This window comes from Bacillus rossius, assembly GCF_032445375.1.
Source record: "Bacillus rossius redtenbacheri isolate Brsri chromosome 4 unlocalized genomic scaffold, Brsri_v3 Brsri_v3_scf4_2, whole genome shotgun sequence".
Taxonomy (NCBI): Eukaryota; Metazoa; Arthropoda; class Insecta; order Phasmatodea; family Bacillidae; genus Bacillus; species Bacillus rossius.
Genome location: NW_026962011.1, coordinates 21601383 through 21616968, shown reverse-complemented (window position 1 = coordinate 21616968; position 15586 = coordinate 21601383). Strand labels below are relative to the sequence as shown.

At 39.0% G+C, this 15586-nt stretch overlaps 1 protein-coding gene across 7 annotated transcripts in view; it reads right to left on the bottom strand.

The window, feature by feature from the left end:
• The window catches only part of LOC134542343 (uncharacterized), a 31516-nt gene that overhangs the window by 14045 nt on the left and 1885 nt on the right, over positions 1-15586 (bottom strand). For 5 of the 7 annotated variants that reach the window (XM_063386506.1, XM_063386508.1, XM_063386507.1 and 2 more), the window contains exons 2-4: positions 12047-12142; positions 9026-9211; positions 4840-8635 (exon numbers count right to left, since the gene is read on the bottom strand). In XM_063386506.1, coding sequence (XP_063242576.1) covers positions 4840-8635; positions 9026-9211; positions 12047-12142 — 4078 coding nt within the window. Of the gene's footprint in view, positions 1-4839; positions 8636-9025; positions 9212-12046; positions 12143-12974; positions 13132-15586 lie in introns of all 7 variants that reach the window. The other 2 variants (XM_063386510.1, XM_063386504.1) reach the window with 1 other exon arrangement.

Here is a 15586-nt window from a genome sequence, read left to right as displayed (position 1 = left end):
ATTTTTACACTATTCTTAATTTAAATTTATTTTCTATTTTTTAGTTTGGTTTTCTATATAAAGTGTGTTTTTTTAGATTTTTTAAACTATTATTTATTCCCATAGCGCTAGCCTTTGCTTGTAGAAAACATAATGCAACGAACTCAATTCACACACCAAAGCACATCAACACCCATCCTTTAAACACTGGCTGGGGCTTCCTGCCTCTTTCACTAAAACCTGTTTCCTGCCAACTCCGTTGCCTTCCCGCACCGCCCGCTGGGCCAACCCCTCCCCCTGCCGAGCCCCCTCCCTTACACATCCCTTCTATCCCCTCCACTCTCGCCCTCCTGTCGCCTTCCGAAGCAGAAGCAACACCGTCCGGCCGTGCGTAGAAGTGAGGTTTGCCGGAATCATGGCTTAGCTTAGAGCAGGCCTCAAAAAACCCAAAGCGACAACTATGCAATTTTATTTGATATTTGTGTTGTCGAAGTATGTATCTATGTTCCTGTAGTCTCCAAAACCTAATAAATTTATAGGACATAGTTCAAAAATTGTGTTCAATTTGCTAATATTACGATAATTGAACCGCGAATTACTTAACTAAATTACGAATTTTACGAACACAGATGACTATAGAAACATCAATACATCTTTCTTGTTAATTATTTTTTTGAAATTACCCTGACAACTTTTCTCGAATAAGCAGGACATGCTTTACCGTAGCCGTCAGTTTATTGTCTCTATTTCTTACTAGGACGGCCCCTTAAAATAACCCAACTATATGATTATGAGCACGGTAAAGTTATTTTTTCCACTCATGTGCACGAATTAGCTGAGGCCGGGGAGGAACTGACAGTTTGAGTGTCCATCGTTGCATCCTCCGGGTACGCGCCAAACCCCGACGGGACAACGCAACACTTTGGCCCGACCCGGAAAATAACTGTCAAGAGGACGTGAAATGTGTTGTGATGGTAGGGACGGGAAAATGAAAGGGGATAGACGTGCAAAGGAGGGTGGTGCATGACCTCATTCCAACCCCCCTTCCTGCCCCAAGCATCCTTTCTCGTACACACCCTCAAGCCCCCTCTCCATATAACACAAAAAAAAAAGTATCCACTACTTCACTTAGATGTTGTACATAAATTTAATATTCAGTCTGAACCCACTAAATTTAACATTACAAATTAATTTTGTATAATTCAAACACATTGTTTAATAATTCGGATTTTATATTCCCTGCAGCTCGAAAACTATACATCCTAGAAAAACATTGATTTTAACTTTTTTATAGTAAATTTTATGTACTTTAATTTGGTATACAATCATGTTTTCGCTAGAGGCCGCGGTTTTTCATTTATTCATGAAAAACGTAAACAAATGACAGTTAAATGCTCCCCCCCCCCCTTCCGCTCGCAACCCACGGGTCAGGATTTTTACTATGCTGTTCATGGGTCTTTCCCCTACCACTGTACAAAAATTTGCGACTACACGAATTATTTCCCCTATTTGAGATTTTTTGGCCTTCGTTGACTGGGCTAATTAATATGATTTTCAAGCTATATCATCACTAGTATGAGATACGAGTGTCTTCCATTATTTTACAGCCAATATGCATTTATTTTCTAAATGGGCCTTTTACAAACGTGCTTGAAGTTCAATGGTTGCTATTTAAGAACATAAAAAATTAAGTATAACAATAAATGTACTTTCGGTAAGAACTCATATAATTTTTAAGAGACATCTAGGTACTATCCATTAAAGTCATTATTCAAGAGTTGGTAAAAATGTAGACCTACACATTACACTGGTACATTTTTTATTTCATTTTGGAATAATGTTTCATCCATGAGGTCATCAGAGGTGGACAAACACTGTAAGTCAAGGAATTTGGAGAACAAATCGACCACTGCCTATGATAAGGAACTATTCCAGCATTTGCCTGGGATGGTTTCGGGAAACGATGGAAAACCAAATTGATGTATTCAAACCCAGTTCCTCCCAAATGTAAGTTGCTGTTGCACCACCTCGCTCAGTACACTAAGAATTAAGGTTACACACGAGAACAATGTGAAAACAAGATGTAAAATTGGTGGATGAAGAGATTCAAATGAAAAAGTTTAGATTTCAGCAGACATGGTGAGAAAGTAGGAAACTGAAATGGCAGATATAGATGTAAGCCAACATGACTGTGTTGAGTATTCCGAAATAGATGACATATAATTTTCTTTAAATGCACATTTTAACTTGTAAAAGCTACCAAGAACAGCGTGAATCACTGTCCAAGTGTGAGTGACCACTTTAGAACCTCATATTCATGTACGTACTGCATTTACTATACTTAGAGCAAAAATAATATTGATTACATGTAATTATGTAAAGAGTTTAACCCAATCATTATTCAAGAAACAATAAAAAATTGTCAAGCAATATGAACAATGAAACTTATTTTACCATGCCATGTGTATGCACCAGTGGCGTCTCATCAGGGCAAGCAAGGCAAGCAGTGCTTGCCCAGGCAGTTTCCAGACATTGTATTTTTTAAATAAATATTTTATTCAGAATAGTATTTTACTTTGGCTCGTGCAGTTAGGTGTATGTATTTTTTACACTATCTTCTTGGGACCCAATACTGTGCGCTGTGCGCTATAGAAAAAGAACTCGTTGACACAAAAACATGCTGTTTTAGAAGCGTTGCTAGGTTTAGAAGCGCTGGTAGGATCGCTTTCAGCAGGAAGGCTGCCGCAGTAGTTTCCTTTCGGAAGGGGGGTGGCATGGTACTAAGGTTCAGGGACGGGATTGGCTGGAAAAATATGCGGTAGAAGCTACGAAGGTAACGCTTTCTTGCCGAACTGGAGCGAACATGGCCGAAGCAGACGGTGGAATTTTTCCGCCGACTGCTTCGGCTATGTCCGGTACAGTTCGGCACGGCAGGTGGCGATGTCGCGTTTCAGTCGGCGGTCGTCTCTCGGGGCGCGCGCATCTCTCCCGCGGGCTGTTGGCTGGCAGTGCGTGGGGGATTTGTGGGCGTACGATGATACTACACTCCCACTTAGTATATAAGTAATGTAGAGTAGGTATTTTACTATCAGTATAATGTAAGTCAATCATTATTTTTCAAAAATAATGTATTTAAAAAAAATGTCAATTTTTCTACCTGTGGAATAGTCAATGTTCAGTTAAGAAAACTACTTAAATAGCACCATTTTGTACATTGAAATCCATATTTTCCCGGCGGAGGGCCCCCAGACCCTCCCCCCCCCCCCCCCAATCTCATCATGTTTTGGTGTGAACGGAGTTATTGCTTCCCCTCATGTAAACCTCACGCCTCGCCACTGGTATGCACTGACACGAGCCAGCAGGCTTGAAGAAGCATTTCACTTTGGTTCTCACCCACGAACTTTCATCCAAAACCATAACTATTAGTGTCACTTAAAAAAAAAATTTGTGCATGGAGTCCAACGCATGACAGAAATGAAACCTCTTGCTTATTAGGTATATATAGAGATAAATTATTAGTATTTTTTTATAGATAAGAGATAAAATTTGAGAATAGTAGGAGGCAGGTATGATCTCAAATGAAATATCTACTTTCCACACGAATAAATAAATTGTAAAATCTTTAAATAAAAAAATGTACTGAAACATTTTTCTCGTACATTTAAAACAAACTTGTGCAAAGTACAATTAAATTTGATTTTAAATAAATCTTAAACTTGAGGCTTGCCTATGATTAGGTAGTTTATGCAGCTTAACTAATTGTCAATATGGACGTGTGTAGTCTGAGGTAGGTATCTGGCATGTGAAAGTGACAACATGGCATACGAATAGGACCTATCTCGATGCTACTTTGTTGAGCCACAGTCACCCACAGCTATACTTCGATTGAGAAATATTCACGCCTCTTAGTTGGACTTAACATATTTACATGCTCGTGGGCCCATAACAACAGTAAAACTAAAAGCGTGAAAAGCATTATACCAGCTATACAAAGCTAAAACAATATGTACTCACATAAGACTGTTTAACAATACTAATTAACACAATTCAAATAATAATACGTACATGAAAAAACAATATTTTCTTGCTAATATGGCCCGTGGCACGGTGCACAACAATAAGCTCAAACCACATTGTGTTACTCTCTGCCCAAATACTCCCTTAAAATGGGGTGGTGTCAGGTGCAGGTGGGTTTCTACTGCCGCGACCAGCCTTTGCCTACAGCATTGCATGGTTAAACCTTAAGCCACACGCTGCCACATGGAGCCCGCTCAAGGCTGCTCCAGTGATCACCGACCATGCCAATGGCCCCAGAGTGTGGATAGCCCAGACGCGCCACCCCCAAAAAACCACCCCGCATATGCAAGTGCATGAGTGTGTGAATGCTCAAATGTGCAAGTAGGTAAGTGCGCAAGTAACTGAGTGCACAAGATGGCAAGAACACGAGTGTGCGAGTGTGCAAATGAGCAAATGCACAAGATAGCAAGAGCACAAGTGTGCAAGAATTCTGCCATCATGTCTACCTTTCCCTGCAGTCTCCTCTACCGGTTTCCCCAAAATGTACCTATTCCCCTCCTCTCTACATACCTAGCTATTTCACCTCAGCATGCAATCTGAATTTTTGTAACGCTCAAAAATTGTTGCCCCCTCAGCAAAAAAGTTTCACTTTAAAAGTTACAGATTACGAGTTGCAATCAGGTTGATGACAGTACTGTAACACACCCTTTCACATTTAAAACATTCCAAAGAGAGGCAATAGATGCAGTAAGTTTAAGGTGTCTCCTAGTGAAACATAAGCAAAGATAAATGCATACAAGACATAATAGACTAGAAAAAAACAAGGTAGAAGTAAAGCCTCACCTGGGTAGCAGTTTCGGCTGACGAGGCGGTTAGCCGTATGACGGGCAACCGACTTGAATACGGGGCGAGAAATGACCCTTCCCTCACGGTAGTACGGCTTCAACTCGCGCACGATCCATGGGATGATCCTACCCTTGCAGATGTTGAGCTCCCGTTCCGTGAGCACGAGGTCTTCATCCGAGCCGAACAGCCGAACACAGCGCTGCTTCCGCCTAGCCTTCTTCAGGACGTTGCAGCTGAGCTTCTGCCACACATGCGCCAGCGCAATCTGCTGTGCCAGCAGCTCACGTGCCCAAAATCCTTTTTCCGGGCTGTCCGAGGTGTTGCTGTCCACCTTACTCTTTGCAGACTCGACATCAGCACTCACCACAGACATGTTCGTCCTTTTCTCTGGTAACTGCACATCTGTTTCAGATTTTCGTTTCTTGGCGTTTTGCGAGCCAAGCTCCTCGAGACCAGACACTATGGCATCATATGGAATCTCAGTGCCTTCTATCAACTCGTCAGTTGGTGTGTTGCTGCCTGACAAAAGTTCCCGAAGCAACAGTTTGGTCTGAAAATCTTCCTTGACTTCAGTACAGATGTGGTCAGGCTGCACTGACTCTTCTCTGCTAATCTCACTTCCAATTTTTTCAGTCTCTCCGCCAACATTTTTCTCTCCATTCACAGAGCTTTTAGAAGATGAAGCCTTGCTGCTGGTTTCACTATCAGTTGAAGAAAAGGTGGGCGAGGGTCCTGGCTCCAATGCATCATCGCTATCAACTTCATTCTGAGTTGCAACAGAATCAGTTTTGGAAACATCCTTATCGCTTTTTTCTTTGTTTTCTTTGTCATCATCATTATTCCTTTTATTAAGTGGAGTAACAAAACTGGTACCTTCATTGCGGCAGGGAGAAACAATCAATTTTTTACTCTCTGCATGACTTGAAATGACTGCAATTTCACGACCGGCTATTTCTTCAGCTTCAATTTTAACCAGTGCATCCTCACTAACAGGAATGATCTCAATGTTGTTTGGATTACTTGGCTGCTGTTGGAACTGGACCTTGTGAAGCAACCCAGTGTTGCGGGAAAGAACGACTGGAATAGGAGATACTTCCACTACGCCGCCACTGCCTTGCTGCTGTCTATACCTGCGAATCAGGTTTGTCTTCTGGAGCACCAACCCTGCATCACTACTGGCTGCATTTGGCACTACAGTATCACATGGATCACTGCTAGGGAATTGCCAACTGGCGGTGTTGGACTCCTGGTGGTCAACGACTTGTATCTGTTGAGAGTCTAGGAGGGAAGAGACTTTAACCGGGCTGGCATCTTGCGGCTGGCGCACACACGGTTGCACCGGCTGCCGTGGTCTCGAAAGCCGAGACAGTGAGCTAGGAGGCCACACCTGCAGTCCACCACTGCCAGACAGGCCAGTCTCAGCCGACACATCTGTCTCATCCACTGGCTTAGCCTGGCGTGAGGTAGCTGCATTCAGCCACAGCACGTAAGCCGCCTGCAGCCTGTGCAGATTGTCCGTGGTGCACTCTCGTGACCACGCCTGGTATGCAGACCGCAGCCGTCGCAGGCACGCCGCCTGCAGCCTCTGTTGGCTAGCTGACTGCAGCACCTGTCCGCTCGACTGGGCTTGCTGCTGCTCGATGATCAGCCGTTGCTCCTTATTGGCTGTAAGTAACCACTTTTCATACGCTGCCTGCAAGTGCTGAAGTGCAAGTGCCTGAAGCTCTTTTTCGCTAGCAGAAGATAACTGAATCTTGGAACCTGGTTTTACAGGTTGCTGGATCACATTCTTTGACTCTGGCTGGCTGGAAACATGTCGCTTTTTCAGAGAAACCTGGCATTGCGGCTTTTGGGGATGGCTACTCAAAGATTCCAGCTTTTGTTGAATAACATGTTGCACATGATAATGTCCACTTACAGGTGAAAGCTGTTGCTTACTTGCAAGTTGCAACTGTGACATTCCACTAAGAGATGAATTTTTTTTCTGGCTGGCATGTTCTGAATGTAATGGCAAACTCAAAGACGAAACTGGTTGCTGACATGCATGTTGCAACTGTGACAGTCCACTCGAAGATGAAACCAGTTGCTGACTTGTATGTTGTAACTGTGACTGTGTACTTAAAGATGGAACTGGTTGTTGGTTTGCATGTTGCAACTGTGACTGTTCATTAAAAACTGAAACTGGTTTATGGTCTGCAAGCTGAAACTGAGACTGTGTATTCAAAGTTGGAACCGGTTGTTGGTTTGCATACTGCATTTGTGAATGTCCACTCAATGATGGAACCAGTTGCTGACTTGCATGTTGTAACTGTGACTGTATACTCAGAGATGAAACAGGATCCTGGCTTGTAAGTTCCAATTTTGATTGTGCAGTTAAAAATGAACCGGCTTGTTGGCTTGAATGTTGCAATTGTGACTGTCCACCTGATGATGAAACTGGTTGCTGAGTTTCATGTTGTAATTGTGACTGTGTACTCAAAGATGAGACCTGTAGCTGGCTTGAATTTTGCACATGTGACTGTGCATTCAAAGATGAAACTGGTAGTTGGTTTGCATGCTGCAGCTGTGACTGCACACTCAATGATGAAACTGAATTCTGGACTGCATGTTGCATCTGCAACTGTCCACTTACAGACAAAACTTGTTGTTGGCTAGCATGTTGCACTACTGACAGAGTACTCAAAGATGGAACTGGTTGGTTTGAATACTGCAGATGTGACTGTTCATTCAAACCTGAAACTGGTTCCTGGCTTGTATGTTTTAACTTTGGATGTCCACTTAAAGACGGAACCTGTAATTCGCTTGGATGTTGTGACTGTGAGTGTCCACTCACACATGAAACTGGTTGCTGATTTGCATGTTGGAAATGTGACTGTGTATTTAAAGATGGAACTGGTTTCTGTTCTACATGTTGTAATTTTGACTGTCCACTTAAAGATGAAACTGTCTCCTGTGCCAACTTTGATTGTCCAATTAAATACGAAACTGGTTGCTGGGTTGCTTGTTGCAGATGAAACTGTGTATTCAAAGATGAAACCAATTTTTGGTCTATCTTTTGAATCTGTGACTGTCCACTCGATGAAACCAGTTGCTGACTTGCATGTTGTAGTTGTGACTGTGTACTCAAAGATGGGCCTGGTTGCTGGCTTGCTTGCTGCAAAGACGACTGTGCACTTGCTGGATGTATCTGCTGTTGGATTTGGCTGCTTGATAGTAACGGTTGCACACTGGAAATATGCTGGTTGCTTGAAGACCCTAGCTTCGTTTGAACTGTATCCAATGATGAGGCTGAAGAACTTGTTTCTGGCTGGGAGTTTCTGTCTGGTGTGGACGATACTGCTGGATTAGGAGTGAGTATTTTAAAAGATTGTGTTTGTGTTGGTCCAATAGCACACAGTGAATCCGGACATTTTGCAGTCTCTGGTTGCTGGACCTGTACAGCTGTTTCTGAATGTTGCAAGCCCACTTCTGACTCGGGTGGGTCTGAGCCCGGCAGCGGTATCTCATCAAGTGCGGGAGAGGACGGGGGTGTTTGCTGCATGCTTTGTGGGGAGAAGCGCTCCTGCTTGATGTGAACATCTTGACAGTCTGTCTCTTGCTGCTTATGACTTTCTGATTCGCTAGGGCTCGGTAAACAACAATCCTCCTGCAACAAGCGGCTGGTCTGCACCGACGCTGGCTTTAAATCCCGTACAGTATTAGTCTGAGTTGTACCGTCACTTTTGCTTGGTACAAAGTCCTTCAACTTCTTGTGAATTTTTTGTCTTCTGGTATCTTTTTTAATATCAGTTATCTGAAACAATAAAAATAATACTGTTTCAAGATGTCACATAAAAAATAACTGAATACAAACAAAAAATACACCTCCATTTTAGATTAATATAATTACTGGTCTACCAATTATTAAATCATTTCAAATTCAATTTTTGGTCTTCAAATCCTTAAGTACCACAATACTAATTAAATGTTAGTACAGTAATATACATATATAAAAACACACATATACATACATACATATATATTTATATACAAGATTAGTCAAACCTGGTTGTAAGCTATCCATTTCCTTATCTGTACAGCATCTACCATTAATAAGAACAAAAAAAAAATGGAACAAAGTTTTATCCTACACACAACAGAAGCCAGGTAATGTCTGTGTGCGGAAAACTGTAAAGGAGCTCACCATCTTGGCCATGGCCCTTTGGTACAGCACGACCACCACACACTTGTAGATGGCCTGAAGCTCCATTTCAGCAGCACAGCTGCGGACATCGTTCGCGGAGAAGTCATGGTTGGTGGCCTCAAGAAGGCAGTTCTGGTAATTGTTCAGCAGCACTTTCTGAAGGTGGTGCAGATAGCATGAACGCACCTGTCACCATAATAACATAGGCAATTTCTTTTCCAACCTATTAATACCACCTCCTCTTACCACATGTTCATACGTTAATCAGGTCAAACCTAAGCAGAACTGCAAAAATAACACAGAATATTACAGGATGTTCACACAAATAAGTACAAAAATTTTCCTAACTTTTCCATGAATTTCCATGACCAAAATTACTAATTTCCCGGACAAGTTTTTAAAAATAATTAATTTGCATTTTTCTGAAAGAAATAATGATAATCCAGTTTCCACCATCCCTTTAGCTGTACTTGTTCAAACAGACCCTTGCATACAACCTTTTACAGTGAATGACTATGCACTAAAACATTATCTGGAGTATGACATTTTACCCTCAAATTACTATCACTATGGAATTACCATAACGTTTTGAGATTTTAAAGTAAATTTCCTGTCTTTTCCTGACTAATTTCAACTTCCCTTATTTTTCCCTGACTTACTAGAATTACCATTAAGGCCCTCCATTCTATACAACTCAGAGAGGATTAATCAAGTGCATCATTATTCCACAGTGTTCTTCACGATGGAAACAAGTATGATAAAAACTCTTTAAGGAAAAAGTGCAAATTAAAATCTTGCATTTCACAAGAAGGTAGAGAAATTATTTTTCTTAATGATAGATTAAATGTAATGTCTCTAGGGTAAGAGAACCAACGGTGCAGTTTCTAATTTTTTAATGAAGCATAAATTTTGATCAGTTTTGTAAAAACAGGCCATTAGAAGGTCAACTGTTTCTCAACATGCTATGATATCTCACACGCATGTGTAGAGAGTAGCAGAGTGAGCATACTACTACATGTTTCCAGTCAGCCTTCAAGAGCAACGTACATCTTCCAGAGAGTTATATGTCTTGTTTCCAAGTAAATAAACAATAATTCCATAACTGGACATCAAAATAAGTAATAATTACGTAAAATTCGTCACATGGCAGCACTGCCGCGCTGGTTCGCAAGAGGCAAACTCCATGGCCCCTAAAAGTAATACGGTTTCAACCAAAACCACCAGCTTTCTCAAGGTACTCTGTGATATATCTACAAGGAATGCTGAAAGGTATGGTAAAACCATCTGTGGCAATGTATTCATGCCTGCATCTTGATGTCAGATAACAGCACAGAGCAAAAAAACCAATCCATGAGACATGCCTTGTTAGATTAAAACTGAGAGAACAAACATTTTTTAATAATAATTTAAATTGAGAGTTCTACAATCGGCGGACACATCACATTACTAGAGACAAGATTTTATGGTTTTATTTTTAGCCCAATTTCATTTTTACAACAGAATAATTCAGTGTTATTGTTTTCATTTTTATAAAAGCTGTTTTGTAATACTTACTCCACCAAAATAGTGGTAAAATTTATATGCTGCATTATTACAAAAAAATAATTAGAAATAAGTTGGTCTTAACAGATACATTCAGAACAATGCAAATAATTTAGCAAGCATTTTTGGTTTAAATGAGATCCAATAAAAGATGCACAGTAAAACAAATAAAATTAATTTTTCTGACCTATGCACTTTAGTACAAATTTTTGTCTGGAAAAGACATTCCTTGAATCTAAAACATAAAACTTTTGACGTGACAACGTCTAATAAATCGATGAACGCTGGCTGCACGCACGAAATTGTCCCACTACGGATGTCCCACTACATGCGTGGCATCTCTCTGGTATGTTGCGGACGGTACAGAGAACTCGGCCGGCACGTGGCGGCCTACTGGTTCGAGGTTATTGTTGTGCACCGCGGCACGGGAGTATATTCGCAAGGAAATGGCGTTCTTACAAGTACGTATTATTTTAATTACTAGTGTAAATCAGTATATTTAAACAGTGTTGTATGAGTATTGTTTTAGCTGTGTAACTAAATATTTATTGCTGGTATGATACTTTTCACGCTTTAGTTTGAAATTGGTAATTATTTGTCATGAGTTATTATTTGATTAGCTAAATCACACACCGTATTATAGTTATGAGCCCACGAGCGTGTAAATATTTCGAGTCCAACAGAGAATATGCTAGTTAAAAGAAATTCAAACAAATATTGTGCGTGGAATGTTATTAATTTAGACCATCTGAAACGATTATTCTCAAAATGGACACGTGGTCGTGTGGTTAGCGTGGATGACTTCTAATCCAAAGGTTATCGGTTTGGATCTCGGCAGCTGCGAATTTTTTTGTACTTGTAAAAATAAATATGTCGCACGCAACATTTCAAAAGTAATAAATATATTTGAATTAATGAATACAAATAAAAGTAAATTTATTAATTAAATTGTGCAATTAATTTCACTCCATTGTATCCATACAAAATAGTGATAATTCAATAAAATTGATTCAATTTTATTCATAAAAGTATGCAGAGGTAGATTTTATCATACAAAAGATAGAAAAATTAAAAAAAAATTTCTTCCTCAAAGAATATAATAATTTTAATGCCTAAATGGTTTGAATGCAAAAACCTATTACGGCTCAGTCTCAGGCCGAATATGATATTTCCTTTTCTTCTGGATCAATAATTTCATCAATGTTTTGTTATGACGTTGTCACGTTAAACTATCATCCGTAAACCGACTTTACAGACAACCAATTTTTTTTTATGATTTGGATTAAGTTTTGGTTAAATGCTACTTAATTCCATGATATAACTTGCATTTCGGGTTTATGTTGTGTTTTGACATGTTTTTCAGTGTTATTTCGGTTTTATCACAATTCACCATATAATCTTGTTCCTACACATTACACACCATCAAGAAACCACAGAGAGTATACACAAATTAAGATAAAATGCTAGATATGATATTACCTTGCTGTTAAGTGATATATTCTCATCTTCTTCTTCTATGCGTTTGGAGGAAAAACATTTGTTGCATTTCCATACAATACGTAGTTTATCCTTCATCTGGAAAAAAAAAAAACTTCTAGCAATAGTGTGTAAGCTCTATTATCACAACAGAACAGAGCAACAACAGAGAGAATGTGGATTATGTAATACTATTTTAACACTAGTGATGCACAAATGTGGTCTACTAAAGTGGCATCATTTAGATTTAATAAGTAAGTACCGGGTACTTATAAGTTTCAAGTTCTCGTAAACATCCGGTGTTTTCAAAAATTATATACTTACAAACACGTACTGCCCATGACTAAAAAATTTCTTTGTAACCGAAAAATCTTGGTGCTGGATTGCACTGCCTGTAAAGGTGAAAGTGGTCTCCTATATGAGTTTGATTTTATTTATTGCATTCATCAGATCTTTCAAGTCGCTATAAGTTTGCACAAAGATATCATTAAAGTATTGTTGTACAAAAAAAATTAAAGAACCTCAAAACATTAAATAACATTACTTTTTTTGGTCAAACTGTTACTGGCTTTATAGTAAGCCTAGCTGGTCAATCATCTATCACCACATGTAAATGCACTATAAACCAATCTTTAACATTATGTGTGTTCATACATGTGTGTATATACATAATTATAACACAGTTATATTTATATTTATTGGCATTCTTAATGTTGTCCATCGAAAAAATTAACATTTTCTCCTCGTGTCCCACATGAATACACAGGTATTTATAACATAAATGTAATCATCCATTGCTGAATTACAACATATATGTATTAATATGTTAATTTGATTTGATCATGATATAATACGATACACAGGTAAATAAACTCTCTTAACTCTAATGCATACAAATATTCTATGATACATTTGGAAATAGAATACTAACCAATCACATTTTTTGCGATGCAGATATACTTCTTGTTAATAAAAAACTATCATAGAATACCAATAATACTTTGTGATACACAGCTAACAGTTATCCCATGAAATGATAACTCAGTATTATTGTTCCCTGCCCAAAATTCTTGTTTTCCGTGCATGTCCTGTAAGAACGTTATATTAGTAATGGCAAAAGTGCTGCCATCTTGATGACTTGTTCACAGATATGTATCATGTATTCACAAACATTTGTTTTTTTAAAAAAAAGTACCAATTTCAAAATGTGTCATAGGAAAATAATAGGACAGTTAAAGACATAACCTACAAAGTTAGCCTAGCCCTGTGGCCCAACAATGGCAATAGGGTGAGTAGTCACAGTCTATGCCCATATTTGGTTCAATAATCTGCTTTGTGTGTATATAGTGTAATGCAAGATGGAGTATCAAGTATCAGTGATAAGATGATAAAGACACTTATGAAGTACAAATTTAAAGGGCAGCCTACTCCGGGGTGTATCAGTGTTAGTGGGTGGGATGATAAGTCCAATGCTCGCTGGTGCTTCAACTGGCATTTTAGCCATTTTCTATAGTCTTAAAAAACAGTTTAAAAACAGGTTACGGGAACAGAATTACTTCTTTGCCCTCAAGTGTATTCTTAAATGCTTTTCGTAAACCGACATCCCTGGACATCTTGAGTAACCTTCAAATTACATTTTTTTTTTTAAAGCTTTGCTCACTGTATGTGCGCCCAGGTAGGTGGGGCCCTTAAAAACCCAAACTAGTATTTACCCCATAAATTATGCCCGTGAATCTTACGTACAGTCAACCCTGCCTGCAGAGACAGAGGACTTGCAAAGGCTTATGATCAAGGACCTCCCAGATAATGCTTAGCTTCAAACCACTTGCCCCCTGCTTAATAATCATGAGTTAGTGATCACGTCCACATGGACCCAGGCCATCACAAGCCGTCTGTGTAATTGTACGATATCGGTAATAGGGTTATGTAAATATGGAAAAAGGGCAGAAGCTGAGGTCAGAAGTCTCCAATAAAGCTATAAAGAAACGTTAAGTGTAGTAATTGTTTGAAGTAACTAGTCGTTCACACCCTCGGCGTGCCCCCTTATGGGCAGAGGGTTGAATTTCTCTGCTTCTACTTTGCTCTACAAGCCAGCATCTGGTCTTTATCTTGGGAAGCTAGCCAGATCCAGATATTTAAAACCATTTAAGCTACTTGCTGGCTTTGGATGAAGACTAAAAATTTAAAAATAAAAGAGAGGGCATCAAAACAATCTTCAGGGTCGAGAGTACAATCTGTGAAGAGCTACAGAATTGGGAACAACCCAATCCTCCAGGTCAAATAATTTCAATAGATCTCAGGAAATCTTTCATCTGAACAGTTGCAAGTAGCATTAAATGACTTTCACCGTTGCCGTTTCAAGAGCAATGTTAGATGACACAATAGGACAGCCAGATAGCACCAGTAGATCATAAGTATTACACTTCCTGATAATTATAGACCACTACAACAAAATGGTTCCTTGAATGAACTGAAGCAAGAAACTTGAGTAAAACTAATGAAAAAAAGTTTCACAAGGATTGCATTTTTACCTATGATGGGAGAGAGTTTTCATGCAAAAGTGTCATAACAATTTGAACATAAATATTAAAATTAATTTAAACATAATTACTCATAGCTGGCTAACAAGAAATTAATAAAAAAAAGTCTCAACAAAATAAAATCACAACACAGGGCCATGTCTTAGTTAGCATAGTGTGTGTTTCAAGCTAGTGGTCATTTTTCTTCTTCAGAAAACTCACACGGAGAGCACACTCTCATAACCTCAATTTGCCTCAGGGTGTGTTAAAGTGAATGCACATGGAAATACAAAAATGTAACTCTCTTATGCTCAATCAACAACACCTGTCAAGTTTCTTTACTATTTCATGTTGATGTTATTGCAGGTTAACATATGCATGACATTTAGTAGTGAAATATTTCAATGCAAGTGTTTAATATTAATAGTAAATAATTTTAAATTTGACCTATGTTAATTTGTATTCATCGCTAGAGTTTATTTTTCATGATTCCAGAATTAAAAGAAGGCTGTTTCAAATTTCATAGTCTGCTTAAAAATTTTATACACACATTGTGGCATTTTAAATTTATTATTTTTGTTGTTTAGATTTTTTTAGGCAAGATTACAAACTTAAGTATTACAAATTTTAATTAGATCATTTAGACTTGACTTCTTTTACAATTATTGGGCTTCCACCTGGTGTCAAAATGTCCCCCCCACTTACTTCATTCTCTCTTCCCTTGAGCCAAACGGTAAGTCCCATTCTACAAAGACACGTAAATGGAGGCAGAACTTACAGAACGGAGTATTAACAATGGCATGCATGCAGACCCTGACCCATACGGAATAACTCGGCAACGCTTAGCGTGCGACCGATGGAAGCAGAGTATTTGGCAGCAGTGAGCCAAGCTTTTTTTACATTTCAATTATGTTAAAAATCATTTAAAGTACAAGAATATCTGGAGATATAATACTTTCTAGTTTTTTTTATTATATATGTAAATCCTGACCGTGTATTGTCCCTAGATCTCACTTTTTTTCTT